This window comes from Olea europaea, chromosome 15, assembly GCF_002742605.1.
Source record: "Olea europaea var. sylvestris chromosome 15, O_europaea_v1, whole genome shotgun sequence".
NCBI lineage: Eukaryota > Viridiplantae > Streptophyta > Magnoliopsida > Lamiales > Oleaceae > Olea > Olea europaea.
In genome coordinates this window covers 27,870,359-27,890,137 of record NC_036251.1, presented here as the reverse complement: position 1 = coordinate 27,890,137, position 19,779 = coordinate 27,870,359, and the positions used below count along the sequence as shown (strand labels likewise).

Sequence of the window (19,779 nt, the reverse complement as noted above, 5' to 3'; positions counted from 1 at the left end):
AAAAAATTTCATGAATAAATCCTTCCGTTTTATCAATCACTTCATTAAAACTGAAATATGTAAATGTATCTCCTGAAATTTGTTTAACTAACATATTATTTATCATATCTACATATTCATTTTTTGGAGTTAAAGTAATTCTATTCAGCATAGTATTTAAATTGTCACTATAAGTGTGAAAATTTGGAAAAACAATGCTAATCAACTTTTTCAATGATTTATTTTCATCTTCAAAATCTATGACAATATATGAATGAAGCTTAATCATGCGATATGTATGCTCGTTTTCAATTTCGTTTCCAATTTTGAGTAAATATTCACAAAAAAAAGGATCCAATCTAACTCTCATATTTTGAGTTTGTGGTAGTTGTCTAGAGTATTGCCACAAATATGAAAATACAAAACTTGCTTTCATAATATCATTTTTTGTTCCTCTCTATACCACTGGCAAGACTTGACGAAAATCCCTTCCACACACAATGACATTTCTACCAAATGACAATTCACGTTCAGTAATATCTTTTAACATTTTATCCAAAACTTCAAAAATATATTTATTAACCATTGGTGCTTTATCCCACATAATTAGCTTCGCCATTTTTAAAAGCTGACAAAGTGCAGATTGTTTACTTACCGAACATCGCATATCAAGACTTGTTTGAAGAGGAATTTTAAAACGCCAATGACCAGTTCTTCCATTAGGTAATAAAGAAGCAGTTACTCCAGATGATGCTATTGCCAATGCAATGAGTTGTCTACATCGTACTGTAGCAATCAATGCTTTGTACAGATAAGTTTTACCAATATTTCCTGAACCATCAATAAAAAAAATTCCATTTCTATCGTTGAAAACACAATCTAAAATAGAATCATAAGCAAATTGTTGTATTTTTATTTAAACTCTTTATAAAATGCATGTCAAACTCAATACTAACATTTGCACTTTCTTCTAAAATCATATTTGCTAACATGTCGGCATCATTTATAGTAATGTCGAAATCTGTGAAGCAATAATCATTTGCACTTTTACCAACAATTTCTAAGAATGAATTTACACAATGTAATGCTCTAATCTCAGCATCATACTTTGTCCGACTTGTATGTAAAAAATCTTTTATCATGTAAGTTTTAAATTTAATCCATAAATTTTTAGGATTTGTTGGGGTACGAAAAATCAGCACATTAGCAAAAAGTCGACTGAGTGATATAGGCATGTGATAAGAAATTGTCTCAGTTAAACATTGTCAGAATAATTATTTTGACTTATTAGACCATGTAAGAATGCAGCATGGTGATAGGTAGGTACTACAACACCATTAACTATTTTTAAATTTTTAAAAGATTTTGATCCTTTAATATGATTCAGTAAAACTCTTAAAAAGTATCTCTCGCCCTCAGATGGATTAGCAGCAACTATTCTACCAATAACATTTTGCCTTTTTTTAGTATTCCAAACTCGCAAATATGTCTTCCATACAAAATGTGTAGGAAAATCTTTATAAAGTAAAGTTCGAACATTTTCATCAGAAATATTCATTCGAAAAAATTCAGTTAACATTGTTCGTTGGATAAATTATTTATTTATAACTTCTGATAAATCATCAGTTTCATTGTAGGTAATTAATTGAGAATTTTCAACATGTAACTGTAAAGAAATTACAGAATGAGATATGTCAAATAAATCAAAACTAAAAATTTTCCAAACAGCTTCTGGCGTAGATATCCATCTAGCAATTTGGTAATTTGAAATTTCATCAATACAATATTTATTAATTTCTTTATTCACAGCAAAATTAACACGGTCATGTCCTTTGTATACATATTTATATAAATATTTCACAGTTTTAACAGAAGAACATATTTCTTCATTAATATAACAATTATATTTAGCTAAAATATACGAATTGTATGGTACAACCCATCTATTATCTAGTATGTATCTTCTGACTCTAACAGTAACACCATTGTTACAATGTCTGTAAAGCGGGTAAGAATCATTACTTAATGAAGTATGTAAAATATATTCTTTTGGATATTTATTTTTAGAAGTATTGTTGTTTTTCATGCAAACATTTGTAGGATTTAATTGTCCACAAAGACCATGCATCATATGTTTGATCACAGTAGCATGTAGGTAAGGATTTTTCTTTTTATTTGATATTTCAATCGAAACAATTTCATTAACTTGCATAGAATTAGTAATCTTAAAATTTGGTTTAAATATAAGAAGAAAATGAACGTGAGGTAGACCTCTTTTTTGAAATTCAATCGCATAAACAAAAGCAATTACAGGCCCTAGAATTTTCCTCTTTAATAAATCTGTTTTTAGTTCCTCAAACTTAACTCGAAATATTCGTGCTAACAAGTCTGGCCTATTTTGTATTTCATCATTATGTCTCGATTCTTGTTTAATTTCAGACCAATTTGGAGTGCATGTCATTGTTAAAAATAAATCGAGTTTTTCATATCTTTAAACTAAGGACATTGCATACATATATCTTTTAGTTAAATTTTTAGGACCTCTAATAAACCTTGTGGGTAACACTATTGATTTACCAATCTTATAAACTTTATTCTCACCACTCTGTACACTATCTATAATTTCTTGGTAAAGTTTCGCTCTTATAATCTTTTGATTATTTCGAAAATTATCCAATCTTGCAGTTTCAATTTTAACATGCATATGTATTATATCTTGCTGCAGAAATCTGCCTGTATGAAGAAGTATAGATTTATTTGAAAACCTCACTTGAAGTTTGTGACAATAATATTCACGACTGGATACATTCATTCGCTTTCTCGTTTTCGTCAAAACTGAAAAGAAATATGAAGAAAAAAAATTTGAGAAGAAGAATATAATTACATACTCTTTTATTACATATAAAATAATTTCACAGATGATAAAACTTACCACATTCTTCCATTTCCAAAAGTTGTTCAACGGAGTGAATGTTACTAATTTGTATAAAATTTTCATCCATGGGTGAAGAAGTATTCAAATTGACTTTTTGGATACCTTCATGCCATCCAGGTTCTCCATAGACAAATATTAATGGACACTGAAGTGGATCATAACAACTATAATAGTAGTTTACTTTATATGTAGTGTTGTAATGTCCATACATTAATATATCACGATTTTGAAGGCTTGCAGATGAGTCTTCATCAACCCAAACTGCAGCAACTTGTTCACACGATGACATATTATACAGTTTTTGGTTAAGACCTGAATCATACCTAAGCACAATATGACATGAACCAAAATCAGAAACTTTACTTAATGATAAAAAAAAGGACAATATGGATTCATCTTTAAGACATCTATAAATTTTCTCAAAATTGTATCACATAACCTGTCAGAATTTTTTAGTCTATTAGTGATTTCATTATCACTATCATAGAAGTATAACTGTAAATATGCTAGTTTCCCATCAGTTGGTAACAATGAATTTATAAAATGGTATACTTGTCCTTGAACTCTAAATGTATATATACCTTTATTATTTTTACACAAACTTTTATCATATTTAAGACCAAAAGAAGTGAAAGCAAAATGATTGTTATAACTATGAGCAACATTTTTAAAAGCAACTGTCTTACATGAAGTAGAAGTAAATAGCTCCAACAATTTAGGAGAAACACTATTTAACTGTAATCTAACTTTTCCATCACAACAACAAAATCCCTTACTTTCTTTATAAATTTTTTTTGTACCACAATATTTACAAATTGTAGATGAGGGAAGAATATAAGGTTTGGCCGGAATATCTCGTAGATTTATTCGTTTGGAATCAACTCTTTTAGAATCAGGTAAGATATTAGGAATCTCAGATATTTCATTTTCATTTTCAAAGTCTTTTTGAAGACAAATACTTTCCTCATTGTATAACTCAATACAATCATCAATACAACCTAAAAACATAAAAATAAGATTGATGAAAGATAACATAAACAATTCTAAAAAAAAAAAGGGAAAAACACAAGTAAAAAAAAAAAAAACCAAATCTGTTTCAAAGTCACGACATCTAGTTCGACTTTCTGGTGCATAACTTGTAGTAACTTACAGAATACCAAATATGTATATTAAAATTATGTAGAAAAGAGAATGAAAAAAATGAACAAAAAATCATATTTCAACAAATAATCATACCTAAAACCCTTTTGCGCAATTTGTCTTCCTTTTACCATTGGCTGAAGTTGAGAATTTTGTGTTTGTGTGGATGATGTTCTTGAATGAGCACGTTTATTTTCAAACCAATTATAAACATTCTTATCACAAATTTGGCCATATAATGACAACTGAGAGACTATCTGTACGATTTTCAATTTGTTTGGAGTTGTGTTGCCTTGATGAAATATAGATTCAAGAACTTGGAGTTGGAGAAATGTAGGTGTCCATCTACCCATTATGACTATAAAAGCAAGCAAGTTAAGACAGTAAGCAAGTCAACTACAAAACTTAAAACAGAAAAATTATAATAAAATATACTATATCGACAAGGAAAATAAAAAAAAATTATTATTATGCTAACTTCGAGAAATATAGACTATCCATAGTTATGCATAAGTAGGCCACCATGCTTCAAATATCTATCAAAGTGTACATATAGACATCATATTTCCAATTATTTATTTAAACAAACATGCCTAATGAATAAAAACAAATATAATAGAAGAAAATCTAAACAAAATTTGGGAGGAAGAGTTAGATTATGTGTTTTTTCACGTTATATAATATGTATATATTAGCAAGAAATTATCTAAATTTTTTTGACGAGATTAGTTAATTTGAGATAGATGTTTTTAATTTTATTTGATTAGATGAGGTTTATGCATGGATTTGATAACCAGGTTCTTGTTTTTGTACTATGTTCTCTGAAATTCATAATTGATTAGTGGGAAGTATTGCTTCGTTAAAAACTCAAGTTGGTTTTGCTTGCTACTTTTAAACCTCTGTCCTTTTATTATTTCCAAAAACATGTTAAAAGGAAAAAAGGAAAAAGAACTTAAGCCTCCGGCCTCATTTTTAAAAAAAAAAAAATTTTTGGGAATAATAAAAAAACAGTCTTTTCAATAAAAATTTGTCTATTATAACACCAGTGAATCTCTTGTCAAATCGAATTCAAAAAGGTAAAGTACACTTTTTTTTAGCTTAAATACCTCCATTTTTCACAATATATTTTTTTTTTCCATTCAACTCATCCATACGTCAAATATTCCACATAACAAACAATAAAGTTCTCATAAAATGGATGTCTCACGTAATTTCTTCAGAATCATCACCCCTTTCCTTAATCACAGTGTTCGCCTGGTTAGTGCTTTTTTGACATTTTAATATACGTTTTATCACATACTTATGTTTTTATTATTTTTATATATGTATATTTAGGTCCCGTTTGGTACCCATTTTTTTCAAAATACATTTTTCTCTCTCTTCTTTTCAACTACACATTTTTTATTAAAATAATATTATACGTAAATAAAAATTTTTTCCTTATTTTTCAATCATACATTTCTCATCAATTTACTCTTTAAAAATGCATTTTTACATAAAAATATCTCCCAAACACCCCCTTAATATAGATGCTTCCTATATCTTTTGTCAATGACTGGAGGCAACAACTTGGTGATACAATACAAGTAACTGCATGGCATAATTGTCACCATCAAATTAGAAAGAGTCGATGGAAACATATACCTAGTTGATGGATGGGAACAAATTTTCGACCTTCACAATTTACAGGATGGTTATGTTCTAGTATTCGAATATAACGGTAATTCCACACTAAACATGATTATATTTGACAATTCTGGGCTGGAGGTTACATACTACTCTGATGAAGAAGGCCAAGAATGAAACACTTCAGATAATCCTATATTTGAAACAATGCTAACACCTTGTCTTAATAGCCACCGGAAAATTGTAAATTGTATCATTTATTTTTTAATAAAAAAATTATATATATATATATACCAGGAAGTTTTGCCCGATAGCACTTGCCGATAATACCACAAATTTAAGATCAAGCGGCGTAATAAGACGTCTCACCATAGGTTGGGCTGATTTTGTTATGGAAAAATAACTACGAATTGGTGATAGGTGCGTTTTCCAACTAATCAACAACGAAAGACCAATGTTTATGGTCTACAAAAAAGACCACACTGAAAGTTTGACACATTTATAAACCTTTCAACTTGTTGTAACTTTTGCTTCTGCTAATCCACTTTATGTTGACATGCATTATATATATCCACGGCAATTAACATAAAACCAATTCCATCAATTTCAAAGTTTGAACTTCCAAATCTCAATAAATTCATCAAAAATATGGGAAAAAATACACAAATAATAAAAGCATGACAAAAAATACGAATGAATTTATACACAAACAAAAAGAACAAAATAGGTAATAAAAAAAAGAAGAAAACACATTAAATTCCACATATAAAAATAAAAAGAGATATGAAAAGAGAAAACAGAAGAAGAAACATTTTTGTTAAAATATATAATAAAAACAATGAAAAAGAAAGTTATGAAAATTAAATAAAGATTAGTATAAATACAATCTAGTTAATTGGAAACAAAATTTATATCTCTAAGAAGGCAAAGAGCTTATATATATAATTTTTTCCCTCTTTTTTTTAAGCTAATATCTAAGTAAGCACAACAATTTATTCATATAACTTTTTTTTCTCTTTATCTTATTATTACTATTTATATAGCAGGCAGGCAAATATAAAATGAAACCAAAAAGAGTTATTATAAAGTTTTTAAATTAAATTGAAATAATTTTTAAGTAAAAATAAATATTATTTAATTAAAATTGAAAAAATCGAGTTTAAAACGAAAAGAATAAAACAATTTAAATCGAAAAAATAAAATTTAAAACAATTCTCAAATAAAATTTAGAAATAATATTTTTTGAGTGAAGAGATAAGATTGGTGGCATGGAAAGTTGCGTGTTATATATAAAATACATATTAAGACAAATGGCGTCGTTTTTGCTCACCCACTCGGGGAAAAAAATTTAAAATGTTACAATGAGATGAAATTAAATTGAAATAATTAAAACTAAAAATAAATATTATTTAATTAAAATAAAAATTCCCACGAAAAGAATAAAAAAAATTTAAATCGAAAAATAAAGTTTAAAACAATTTTCAAACAAAATTTAATAAAAATGAAATAAAAGAAAGTTATGAAAATATATATATATATATATATATATATTATTTATTTAGTTAAAATTGGAAAAATAAGTTTTGAATTTTAAATAAATAAAAAAGGAGACAAAGTCTCCATGCACGGAGACAATTGTCTCCGTGCACGGAGGCCTTGTCTCCATCCATGCTGGAGACTGCTACAAGTCTTCGTGCATGGGGAAAAATTAATTTTTTTTAAAGCTAATAAAATTTTACATGTAATAACTAATTACAATCATAATTTTTTTTTAAACTTAAAATAGAAAACTTGAAACAAATTTTTATCTAAGAAAATAAAAATAAAAATGCTACAGTGAGACAAAATGTATTAACTCACTGTTACTTTTTACAGTAACTCCACATTTTTTTTTTAATATAGTAGGGATAATCAATTTGGAGGTAGTGTATAATAAAATATATACTAAGACAAACAGCGCCGTTTTTGTTCATCCACTTGAACAAAATAAAAATAAAAATACTACAGTGAGGCAAAATGTATTAACTCACTGTTACTTTTTACAGTAACTCCACATTTTTTTTTTTTTTTATATAGTAGGGAAACCCAAACAAGTACTAGATAATGGGATTCTTGAACTGTTTTAAAGTTGTAATTTGCAAGAGTTTTCCTTTTTATCTTGAGAAGGGGCGTACGAGTTAATTAAATGGCTGCCTACTGAACTTTGCTAATTATTACTATTTGTTCACCGAAAATTAAATAGTTATCCAGTACTCATTGAACTATTCATTATTTTACAATGATCACAATTGCCAATTTTTTCAGTACAGCGAGACAAATTTTCCACTTGGTTGATTGAAAATTGACATGGCAACACCAGATTTAATGAAGGACATGAAGGATGAAAGCGCATTGAATTGATTAAAAATTTTAGTCCATTTACCAGAAATATTTTCTGGCTTCTCGATTCTAAAATAAACGACTACATCCAAATCAATTGCAGAAGACAAAATGAAAAAAAAAATCCCCAATTGAAATATTTGTTCTCCATTAACTATGTGCTTTGTCAAATTATTTTTTTCATCTGCCAAATGGAAATATCTGTACAGCTGCGCAGACAGGCTGACTATGGTAAGCATTGGGTAAATTAATAAATAGTTCAATAAGCATTGGATAATTAGTTAAGTTTTAGCCCCCTTCGGATGGTCATTATTTAAAAATTCTTTATTTTTCACTCTCATTTTCAACAATACATTCATTCAATCAAATATTTTGCACGTAAATTTAAAAAATTTCCTACAATTTAACCACACATTCTCCAAAAAATCACTATTCCAAATATCATTTCCTCTTATGTCTCCATCAAATAGGGGCTTCTTGAACAAATACCCCTCATTTACCTAATTTTTGGGTTTAATAGATTTTGGAGTAGTGAAATTTATTTATTTATTATTATTATTTTTTGAAAATGTATAGTTAGAAGTAGGAAAAAATTTGAATTGATGTGCATATTATTTTATTATATAAATGTGTGATTTAAAATAAATTTTAAAAAAATGGGATTAAAAGGCGTAATAACCGTGAATAAATATTTTTAATTAACTCAGGGTACTGATCCAAATTTTCCAGCTATTCAAGGTTCAAAACGGTTACTTTTGTCTTCATTTTCAAGTGTTCAGGATTTTATTCCCAACGAAAAAAAACAAATGATAAACAAAATTCAGTATTTATCTTGCCGTCTGGTCCGTCTTTTGTTTATTCTACTTGGCAAGAAGAGCGGGTTATTTATTGAAAAGTGCTATATGTACTTAAAATTTTTATTTATTACTAACAATAGAATGTGAGGACCATAGATCGAATTTTTAAAATACACATTGCCATGTGAGAGGGGAGATATGGCTCGATAATCCCCTTGATACATAGCCCCTCACACATGGATGGGGCTCGCGCATTAATTGGGTGTGGACCTATCTCTCAAGTAAGGGAGTCTTTTCCCTGTATATTAGATAGAGCGGTCAGAATTTTAATATTGTAATCGTCTCAGAGAAGGTTTCTTCAAAGAATACAAACGGTTACTTCCCAAGGACCGAAACTCTTTCAATAGAATAACAGATGGATTCCACGCTTGTGCCCATTTGTGCCTCGATGTAATATTCTATTTCACTCTGTTTAAGTGATTAGGCTAGTCCCCCTCTGAAAGCTGTTGGCAAGTTCTTATTGAAGAATATATAATTTCTCGGACCCTGTCCAAAAATAACTATCATATGAATATAATACATCCTAAAATCATATTTTAGACACTTCACACTAATCATAATCTTTTTTAATCATCATAATTCAGTCAAGACTAAAGAATATATATATTTTCAGTTCTAATTGGGGTTTCTGAATTCTGGGTCTGCGGTTGCCTTTTTATTGGATACCCTCCTTTGCAATATATATTCAGAATTAGGTTTCTATCGTATCCCAATTATTATGGACTGGAATGTTGTTTTCAGTTTCCTGTAGTTCTCTAGGTGCTCTTATTGTATTTAGCCCTTGTTTGTCATCCATTATTTTACATTCTATCACATTATTTTTCTACAGTACTTATTTTCAATCACACATGCTTTATTAAAATAATATTACATGCAAACCAGAAAAATTTCTTTCTTTTTTAGCCACACATTCTCCATCAATCTACTATTTCATATTATATTTTTCAAAATTAAATTGGTTCAAATACACCCTTAATGTATATGGAAGCATCTTCTCTTGGTCTGAGCATAGATTTTACCTTATTACCTCTATTGCAGCTGCTTCTCTAAATGCCATCAAATCTAGCTGGAGTAACTGGCCCCCAGACTGGAAAGAGTCAGATCCTTGTGGTTGGGAAGGGATTAATTGCACTGATTCACGCGTAACCTCCATGTAACTCTTGGAAATTCCCTGTCCTGACGATTCCCTAGTTCATTTGGTTTTCCTTGTTTTTGAATCAAATAGAATTGCTTCAACTGCAGAATGTTGGCAGGCACAGGGGGCTCTAAATGCCATCAAATCTAGCTGGAGTAACTGGCCCCCAGACTGGAAAGAGTCAGATCCTTGTGGTTGGGAAGGGATTAATTGCACTGATTCACGCGTAACCTCCATGTAACTCTTGGAAATTCCCTGTCCTGACGATTCCCTAGTTCATTTGGTTTTCCTTGTTTTTGAATCAAATAGAATTGCTTCAACTGCAGAATGTTGGCAGGCACAGGGGTGGAAGGTAGTGACTTCAGTGACATTTCAGCATTGACGGAGTTGCAATTTTTGTACGTTCTTGCTTTCTCTTTTTGGCTTTTAGGTCCCAAGGAAATAGTTTCTTCTCTAGCTCTTCACAAGTTAATTGACTTATCAATAATCCTTATGAACAGCAGTCTTGGTTGCAACTGGATGTTACATAAAAGATAAAATTCAAATCTAAGATGGTTCCACTATAGTTTGGCATACAGGCCAACTTAAGCTTAGTTTTTGGCCAATTCTAGCCTTGGGGTCTTCTTTTTTGGGTTAGGAAGCAGTACCTTCTAGGTTATATTACTGGTTGCAAAAAAATCTTTATACATAAATCAGAGATCGTGGACCCATGGGGAATAAGTCACTAGTTAAGTGACCGAACTATTATCATACAAAAACCTAAAGGTTATGTATCCAAGTACAAATGGAAACAATACAACAATTATGAATGCAATCATTTTTCACATAACAATTTTATTTATCCAATCTCAATCATCACTCTTGTCACTATGATTACACTTGTGGTTTGAATTTGAGCCAGTAATAAAATTCTTTAGCCTTTCATTTCCTGATAGTTGGTTTCTGAATGTAGGGATCTTTCTAACAACATTGGACTTAAAGGGATTCTTCCAGCATCAATTGGGAAGTTGAAGAAACTGACTACCTTGTAAGGAAAATTTCTATCGTTTTCTTTGGTAATAGCTGCATAAGTGTGGAACACTAATATTGAACTTGATGCTTTTACTTCCATGAAGGATTTTGGTTGGTTAATTTTTGGGTTTAATAGATTTTGGAGTAGTGAAATTTATTTATTTATTATTATTATTTTTTGAAAATGTATAGTTAGAAGTAGGAAAAAATTTGAATTGATGTGCATATTATTTTATTATATAAATGTGTGATTTAAAATAAATTTTAAAAAAATGGGATTAAAAGGCGTAATAACCGTGAATAAATATTTTTAATTAACTCAGGGTACTGATCCAAATTTTCCAGCTATTCAAGGTTCAAAACGGTTACTTTTGTCTTCATTTTCAAGTGTTCAGGATTTTATTCCCAACGAAAAAAAACAAATGATAAACAAAATTCAGTATTTATCTTGCCGTCTGGTCCGTCTTTTGTTTATTCTACTTGGCAAGAAGAGCGGGTTATTTATTGAAAAGTGCTATATGTACTTAAAATTTTTATTTATTACTAACAATAGAATGTGAGGACCATAGATCGAATTTTTAAAATACACATTGCCATGTGAGAGGGGAGATATGGCTCGATAATCCCCTTGATACATAGCCCCTCACACATGGATGGGGCTCGCGCATTAATTGGGTGTGGACCTATCTCTCAAGTAAGGGAGTCTTTTCCCTGTATATTAGATAGAGCGGTCAGAATTTTAATATTGTAATCGTCTCAGAGAAGGTTTCTTCAAAGAATACAAACGGTTACTTCCCAAGGACCGAAACTCTTTCAATAGAATAACAGATGGATTCCACGCTTGTGCCCATTTGTGCCTCGATGTAATATTCTATTTCACTCTGTTTATTATTTTCTGTTAGAGCCCGTATTTTAATGTTAGTTAAAAACAAGAACAGTAGAGTAATATGGCGAAGCGTGTATTAGGTATAAACAAGAAAGCTTCATACGATTGGTTCTATGTTGGGGAAGTTGGATGATAACACCAAATAAGCATTGTTTAATATGAAATAGATGGAGAAAAGGTCAACTTGGACTCATTCAATGACTGGCAGGCAAGAGATAGTGTCAAAAATCACAAAGCCGGCATCATCCGAACCTTTCTTTTCATTATTCAAGAACTTGGTTTCTCAGAAGTTTTAGAATCTGATTAGTATTTTGGAAAATGGGTTCAAGAATTTTTGTGTGCTTGCTTCTATTTTCCTCTCAAATTCTGGCGACACTGGCACTAGCAGACAGTGATGATAGTAAGTTTTTGATTATATATCATGAATTGTTTCACTGTATTATAGTGCAAGAAGATTCTGTAGTTTAATGTATTTGATCAATATGGATTCCTGGATGTTTTCGGGGTCAGGACATTCAAACAGGATATGTTCGTACGTGCTTGATATTGTCCTCCTGTATGAAGAATTTTCTTAGTTGATTAGATGATTATTTTGGTTGCATAGAATTAGGGGTCTCAACATAAGGAATACACCAAAAATCACGCGTTCTTTTCCAAGACTTAATTCAACGCTGGCTAATTCTAATGATGCTTTGCTTTAAGTGCATGTTTGGTATGCAGTACTAGATAGTATGATGAACACGATTTTAACTTATTTTTCTTCCATAATATTGTGTAGTATTAGCCATCTTCCGTAGTATACGTAGGGTAAGTGATTAGGCTAGTCCCCCTCTGAAAGCTGTTGGCAAGTTCTTATTGAAGAATATATAATTTCTCGGACCCTGTCCAAAAATAACTATCATATGAATATAATACATCCTAAAATCATATTTTAGACACTTCACACTAATCATAATCTTTTTTAATCATCATAATTCAGTCAAGACTAAAGAATATATATATTTTCAGTTCTAATTGGGGTTTCTGAATTCTGGGTCTGCAGTTGCCTTTTTATTGGATACCCTCCTTTGCAATATATATTCAGAATTAGGTTTCTATCGTATCCCAATTATTATGGACTGGAATGTTGTTTTCAGTTTCCTGTAGTTCTCTAGGTGCTCTGATTGTATTTAGCCCTTGTTTGTCATCCATTATTTTACATTCTATCACATTATTTTTCTATAGTACTTATTTTCAACCACACATGCTTTATTAAAATAATACTACATGCAAACCAAAAAAAATTTCTTCTTTTTTAACCACACATTCTCCATCAATCTACTATTTCATATTATATTTTTCAAAATTAAAGGGGTTCAAATACACCCTTAATGTATATGGAAGCATCTTCTCTTGGTCTGAGCATAGATTTTACCTTATTACCTCTATTGCAGCTGCTGCTCTAAATGCCATCAAATCTAGCTGGAGTAACTGGCCCCCAGACTGGAAAGAGTCAGATCCTTGTGGTTGGGAAGGGATTAATTGCACTGATTCACGCGTAACCTCCATGTAACTCTTGGAAATTCCCTGTCCTGACGATTCCCTAGTTCATTTGGTTTTCCTTGTTTTTGAATCAAATAGAATTGCTTCAACTGCAGAATGTTGGCAGGCACAGGGGTGGAAGGTAGTGACTTCAGTGACATTTCAGCATTGACGGAGTTGCAATTTTTGTACGTTCTTGCTTTCTCTTTTTGGCTTTTAGGTCCCAAGGAAATAGTTTCTTCTCTAGCTCTTCACAAGTTAATTGACTTATCAATAATCCTTATGAACAGCAGTCTTGGTTGCAACTGGATGTTACATAAAAGATAAAATTCAAATCTAAGATGGTTCCACTATAGTTTGGCATACAGGCCAACTTAAGCTTAGTTTTTGGCCAATTCTAGCCTTGGGGTCTTCTTTTTTGGGTTAGGAAGCAGTACCTTCTAGGTTATATTACTGGTTGCAAAAAAATCTTTATACATAAATCAGAGATCGTGGACCCATGGGGAATAAGTCACTAGTTAAGTGACCGAACTATTATCATACAAAAACCTAAAGGTTATGTATCCAAGTACAAATGGAAACAATACAACAATTATGAATGCAATCATTTTTCACATAACAATTTTATTTATCCAATCTCAATCATCACTCTTGTCACTATGATTACACTTGTGGTTTGAATTTGAGCCAGTAATAAAATTCTTTAGCCTTTCATTTCCTGATAGTTGGTTTCTGAATGTAGGGATCTTTCTAACAACATTGGACTTAAAGGGATTCTTCCAGCATCAATTGGGAAGTTGAAGAAACTGACTACCTTGTAAGGAAAATTTCTATCGTTTTCTTTGGTAATAGCTGCATAAGTGTGGAACACTAATATTGAACTTGATGCTTTTACTTCCATGAAGGATTTTGGTTGGTTGTAGCTTTTATGGTCCCATTCCAGATGCAATAGGATCTCTAGATCGACTGACATTTTTGTAAGATCTCAATTCTTGAGAATTTCCTTTTCTGTACAAATATTTTTTATTGTTATGCAATTAGTTAAGCACACCCTCAAATTTGGCTCTTTATATCGAATTAACTTCAATTTTCTTGGTGTAAAGCGAATAGAAATGCACTTCACAAGTCTTGGTTGTCTTTTTTCGGCCTATTATGTTTTGTGGTTTTCTCTGGTTTCTCATTAGCACTTTTAGGCTTTGTATAATCTTGAGCTATGAGTCAAATAGCTTAGCTCAGGACAAATCTTTACATATATTTATTTTCTTATTCTACAGAGCTTTGAATAATAATAATAGAGCGGTCAGAATTTTAATATTGTAATCGTCTCAGAGAAGGTTTCTTCAAAGAATACAAACGGTTACTTCCCAAGGACCGAAACTCTTTCAATAGAATCACAGATGGATTCCACGCTTGTGCCCATTTGTGCCTCGATGTAATATTCTATTTCACTCTGTTTATTATTTTCTGTTAGAGCCCGTATTTTAATGTTAGTTAAAAACAAGAACAGTAGAGTAATATGGCGAAGCGTGTATTAGGTATAAACAAGAAAGCTTCATACGATTGGTTCTATGTTGGGGAAGTTGGATGATAACACCAAATAAGCATTGTTTAATATGAAATAGATGGAGAAAAGGTCAACTTGGACTCATTCAATGACTGGCAGGCAAGAGATAGTGTCAAAAATCACAAAGCCGGCATCATCCGAACCTTTCTTTTCATTATTCAAGAACTTGGTTTCTCAGAAGTTTTAGAATCTGATTAGTATTTTGGAAAATGGGTTCAAGAATTTTTGTGTGCTTGCTTCTATTTTCCTCTCAAATTCTGGCGACACTGGCACTAGCAGACAGTGATGATAGTAAGTTTTTGATTATATATCATGAATTGTTTCACTGTATTATAGTGCAAGAAGATTCTGTAGTTTAATGTATTTGATCAATATGGATTCCTGGATGTTTTCGGGGTCAGGACATTCAAACAGGATATGTTCGTACGTGCTTGATATTGTCCTCCTGTATGAAGAATTTTCTTAGTTGATTAGATGATTATTTTGGTTGCATAGAATTAGGGGTCTCAACATAAGGAATACACCAAAAATCACGCGTTCTTTTCCAAGACTTAATTCAACGCTGGCTAATTCTAATGATGCTTTGCTTTAAGTGCATGTTTGGTATGCAGTACTAGATAGTATGATGAACACGATTTTAACTTATTTTTCTTCCATAATATTGTGTAGTATTAGCCATCTTCCGTAGTATACGTAGGGTAAGTGATTAGGCTAGTCCCCCTCTGAAAGCTGTTGGCAAGTTCTTATTGAAGAATATATAATTTCTCGGACCCTGTCCAAAAATAACTATCATATGAATATAATACATCCTAAAATCATATTTTAGACACTTCACACTAATCATAATCTTTTTTAATCATCATAATTCAGTCAAGACTAAAGAATATATATATTTTCAGTTCTAATTGGGGTTTCTGAATTCTGGGTCTGCAGTTGCCTTTTTATTGGATACCCTCCTTTGCAATATATATTCAGAATTAGGTTTCTATCGTATCCCAATTATTATGGACTGGAATGTTGTTTTCAGTTTCCTGTAGTTCTCTAGGTGCTCTGATTGTATTTAGCCCTTGTTTGTCATCCATTATTTTACATTCTATCACATTATTTTTCTATAGTACTTATTTTCAACCACACATGCTTTATTAAAATAATACTACATGCAAACCAAAAAAAATTTCTTCTTTTTTAACCACACATTCTCCATCAATCTACTATTTCATATTATATTTTTCAAAATTAAAGGGGTTCAAATACACCCTTAATGTATATGGAAGCATCTTCTCTTGGTCTGAGCATAGATTTTACCTTATTACCTCTATTGCAGCTGCTGCTCTAAATGCCATCAAATCTAGCTGGAGTAACTGGCCCCCAGACTGGAAAGAGTCAGATCCTTGTGGTTGGGAAGGGATTAATTGCACTGATTCACGCGTAACCTCCATGTAACTCTTGGAAATTCCCTGTCCTGACGATTCCCTAGTTCATTTGGTTTTCCTTGTTTTTGAATCAAATAGAATTGCTTCAACTGCAGAATGTTGGCAGGCACAGGGGTGGAAGGTAGTGACTTCAGTGACATTTCAGCATTGACGGAGTTGCAATTTTTGTACGTTCTTGCTTTCTCTTTTTGGCTTTTAGGTCCCAAGGAAATAGTTTCTTCTCTAGCTCTTCACAAGTTAATTGACTTATCAATAATCCTTATGAACAGCAGTCTTGGTTGCAACTGGATGTTACATAAAAGATAAAATTCAAATCTAAGATGGTTCCACTATAGTTTGGCATACAGGCCAACTTAAGCTTAGTTTTTGGCCAATTCTAGCCTTGGGGTCTTCTTTTTTGGGTTAGGAAGCAGTACCTTCTAGGTTATATTACTGGTTGCAAAAAAATCTTTATACATAAATCAGAGATCGTGGACCCATGGGGAATAAGTCACTAGTTAAGTGACCGAACTATTATCATACAAAAACCTAAAGGTTATGTATCCAAGTACAAATGGAAACAATACAACAATTATGAATGCAATCATTTTTCACATAACAATTTTATTTATCCAATCTCAATCATCACTCTTGTCACTATGATTACACTTGTGGTTTGAATTTGAGCCAGTAATAAAATTCTTTAGCCTTTCATTTCCTGATAGTTGGTTTCTGAATGTAGGGATCTTTCTAACAACATTGGACTTAAAGGGATTCTTCCAGCATCAATTGGGAAGTTGAAGAAACTGACTACCTTGTAAGGAAAATTTCTATCGTTTTCTTTGGTAATAGCTGCATAAGTGTGGAACACTAATATTGAACTTGATGCTTTTACTTCCATGAAGGATTTTGGTTGGTTGTAGCTTTTATGGTCCCATTCCAGATGCAATAGGATCTCTAGATCGACTGACATTTTTGTAAGATCTCAATTCTTGAGAATTTCCTTTTCTGTACAAATATTTTTTATTGTTATGCAATTAGTTAAGCACACCCTCAAATTTGGCTCTTTATATCGAATTAACTTCAATTTTCTTGGTGTAAAGCGAATAGAAATGCACTTCACAAGTCTTGGTTGTCTTTTTTCGGCCTATTATGTTTTGTGGTTTTCTCTGGTTTCTCATTAGCACTTTTAGGCTTTGTATAATCTTGAGCTATGAGTCAAATAGCTTAGCTCAGGACAAATCTTTACATATATTTATTTTCTTATTCTACAGAGCTTTGAATAATAATAGCTTCAGTGGCTCAATTCCATCTTCAATTGGTAATCTAACTCAGCTTTCATGGCTGGATCTAAGTTATAACAAGCTTAATGGTACCATTCCAGTTGCCAGCAAATCTGCGATGGGTTTGGACATGCTACTTAATGCTAGACACTTGTATGGATTCCCTCTCAAGAGTTATTAAAGCATTTAGAATTCTGTTTCTCCGTCATTGCTGCTTTTACCATTAACAAGAAGTGATTTTCGTTGTTCACAGCCATTTGTCAAATAATCAACTGACTGGGTCTATCCCCGATCAATTGTTCAGTTCAAACATGAACCTGATACACACGTAAGTCAGCAGGGTGCCTATACTTGATTCTATTTCATTTACTTAGTCGATGAAATTGATAATATCAAGATGTCGTAGAATTTGTATACTTCCTTTCGTATGATTAGAAAGAGATATCCCTGTGTTATCTTTATCAAATAGATGTCTGACTTTTACTTCATTTCACCATCTTATTAGTCCTTTTTTTCACGAGAATTACCATTTACTCAATTTCTTTGCAAATTCTTTTCCCATTTTGTTTTTCACAAATTTAAAATATATGCCAGATACATGAACATAAAATGTACTGTTACATATATGTGCATGCATTTAATCATTTATTAAAGGAAAAATAACGATTACTGACTACTATGATGAAAGATCAATTATCATGCAGAAAAAAAGGTTTAAATTGTATGTTCAATCACCTCGATCAAATTGTTTGAGAAAGTTAATTTTTTATGTGGGTATACTAGACTATAATTCATTACATGGTTTCCAAACACATTTTGAAGCATGTTTACATTACTACTTTCATCACAAACAATTCAAATGCTTTATTTTATTTGCATGCCAATTGCCAAAATGGAAGTCCCTACTATTGTAATATTTCAGAATGCATATCCAGCATTTTCAATCTTCTTTCTTCTTAGAAAAAGAGCAAGATACATTTTTCTTGAGAGCATTGTTATGGGGTATAATGGAGATTTTAACATTACATATAATAAAAAATTACTCGTAAATCCCAAATTTTATACTGAGATTCTTGTGTTCAATTATTTTCCCTTTTGGTCTATATAATCATTCTGTTGGTTCAGGATATTTGACCACAACCAGCTCACTGGGAATTTACCTTCCACTCTAGGATCTGTAAAGACATTGGAGATCGTGTGAGTATCTCTGTTATTCATAATTTTCATATTTACTTGGCTATCATGAATTTTCCTATAATTAATGATGAATATCTTGTTTTTGGAACAGCCGTTTCGACTCGAATTTGCTTGATGGATCCGTCCCTCCAGACCTCAGTAATCTTACAAATATGAATGAGTTGTAAGCGGATATAAACGGAAGTTCTGATTTAGCAGATACAAGTATAACTATCTTGAAGAACACTGATGAAACTGCTATATTAGAAATTATAATTAGTTTGTTGTTATTCTTTCCAGGTACTTGTCTAATAATAAGTTTACAGGAAATATGCCCAACCTCACAGGCATGAATTTCCTACACTATGTGTAAGTTGTATTAATTCTTCCAATCTCTAAATTGATTATGGCACACCATGCACCTTAATTGGTGAATCATGAATGCATAAGAAATATGGTTTTGCAAATGTGCCACCGACATTTCTGTATGATGAGATGCTTTTCCAATATATTCTTACCCATAAATTAGATGAGTTAATGGTTTTCTGCTTTCTTCAGTAGTCGTGAATTTGTTAGTCGGTCTCTTTCTGACCAACGGCAATTTGCAGGGATCTGAGCAATAATAATTTTAATGCATCAAATGTTCCTCAATGGATTACAAGCCTCCAGTCTTTGACAACATTGTACATCTCTCTTTCCCTCCTGAACACACCATCTTCATAAACACACATGCATCGGCACACAGCAACCGAACTGTTACAAGTGCATTCACACTATCTGATTCTCTCTTTTCAATTTTTGTAGTTCTTTCATTTCCTTTTACCTCTTTTTTCATTGTACACTTCAAAATATCTTCGCATTCATCTATGGAAATT

General features: G+C 31.4%; 2 protein-coding genes and 2 long non-coding RNA genes across 6 annotated transcripts in view; all 4 read left to right on the top strand.

The window, feature by feature from the left end:
- Positions 1–9,127: 9,127 nt before the first annotated feature.
- On the top strand, positions 9,128–10,179 carry LOC111410762. Its single transcript, XR_002705756.1, has 3 exons — positions 9,128–9,306; positions 9,955–10,069; positions 10,159–10,179. It is a non-coding gene; the product is annotated as an uncharacterized LOC111410762 (long non-coding RNA).
- Positions 10,180–10,184: 5 nt separating this feature from the next.
- Positions 10,185–11,180, top strand: LOC111410763. Its single transcript, XR_002705757.1, has 4 exons — positions 10,185–10,288; positions 10,389–10,449; positions 11,004–11,078; positions 11,167–11,180. It is a non-coding gene; the product is annotated as an uncharacterized LOC111410763 (long non-coding RNA).
- Positions 11,181–11,931: 751 nt separating this feature from the next.
- On the top strand, positions 11,932–14,964 carry LOC111411498 (probable leucine-rich repeat receptor-like protein kinase At5g49770). The gene is made up of 7 exons (XM_023042023.1): positions 11,932–12,348; positions 13,382–13,496; positions 13,586–13,657; positions 14,212–14,286; positions 14,375–14,446; positions 14,744–14,768; positions 14,941–14,964. Exons 1-7 carry the CDS (start codon positions 12,267–12,269, stop codon positions 14,962–14,964), a joined length of 465 nt encoding a protein of 154 aa, XP_022897791.1. The 5' UTR covers positions 11,932–12,266.
- LOC111410761 (probable leucine-rich repeat receptor-like protein kinase At5g49770) overlaps positions 14,807–19,779 on the top strand; it is a 9,541-nt gene continuing 4,568 nt past the window's right edge. Inside the window, exons 1-12 of one of the 3 annotated variants that reach the window (XM_023041282.1) lie at positions 14,886–14,901; positions 15,005–15,324; positions 16,358–16,472; positions 16,562–16,633; positions 17,188–17,262; positions 17,351–17,422; positions 17,720–17,881; positions 17,982–18,056; positions 18,854–18,925; positions 19,017–19,088; positions 19,205–19,273; positions 19,513–19,587. In XM_023041282.1, coding sequence (XP_022897050.1) covers positions 15,243–15,324; positions 16,358–16,472; positions 16,562–16,633; positions 17,188–17,262; positions 17,351–17,422; positions 17,720–17,881; positions 17,982–18,056; positions 18,854–18,925; positions 19,017–19,088; positions 19,205–19,273; positions 19,513–19,587 — 941 coding nt within the window. In that variant the 5' untranslated portion in view covers positions 14,886–14,901; positions 15,005–15,242. Of the gene's footprint in view, positions 14,902–15,004; positions 15,325–16,357; positions 16,473–16,561; positions 16,634–17,187; positions 17,263–17,350; positions 17,423–17,719; positions 17,882–17,981; positions 18,057–18,853; positions 18,926–19,016; positions 19,089–19,204; positions 19,274–19,512; positions 19,588–19,779 lie in introns of all 3 variants that reach the window. The other 2 variants (XM_023041283.1, XM_023041284.1) reach the window with 2 other exon arrangements.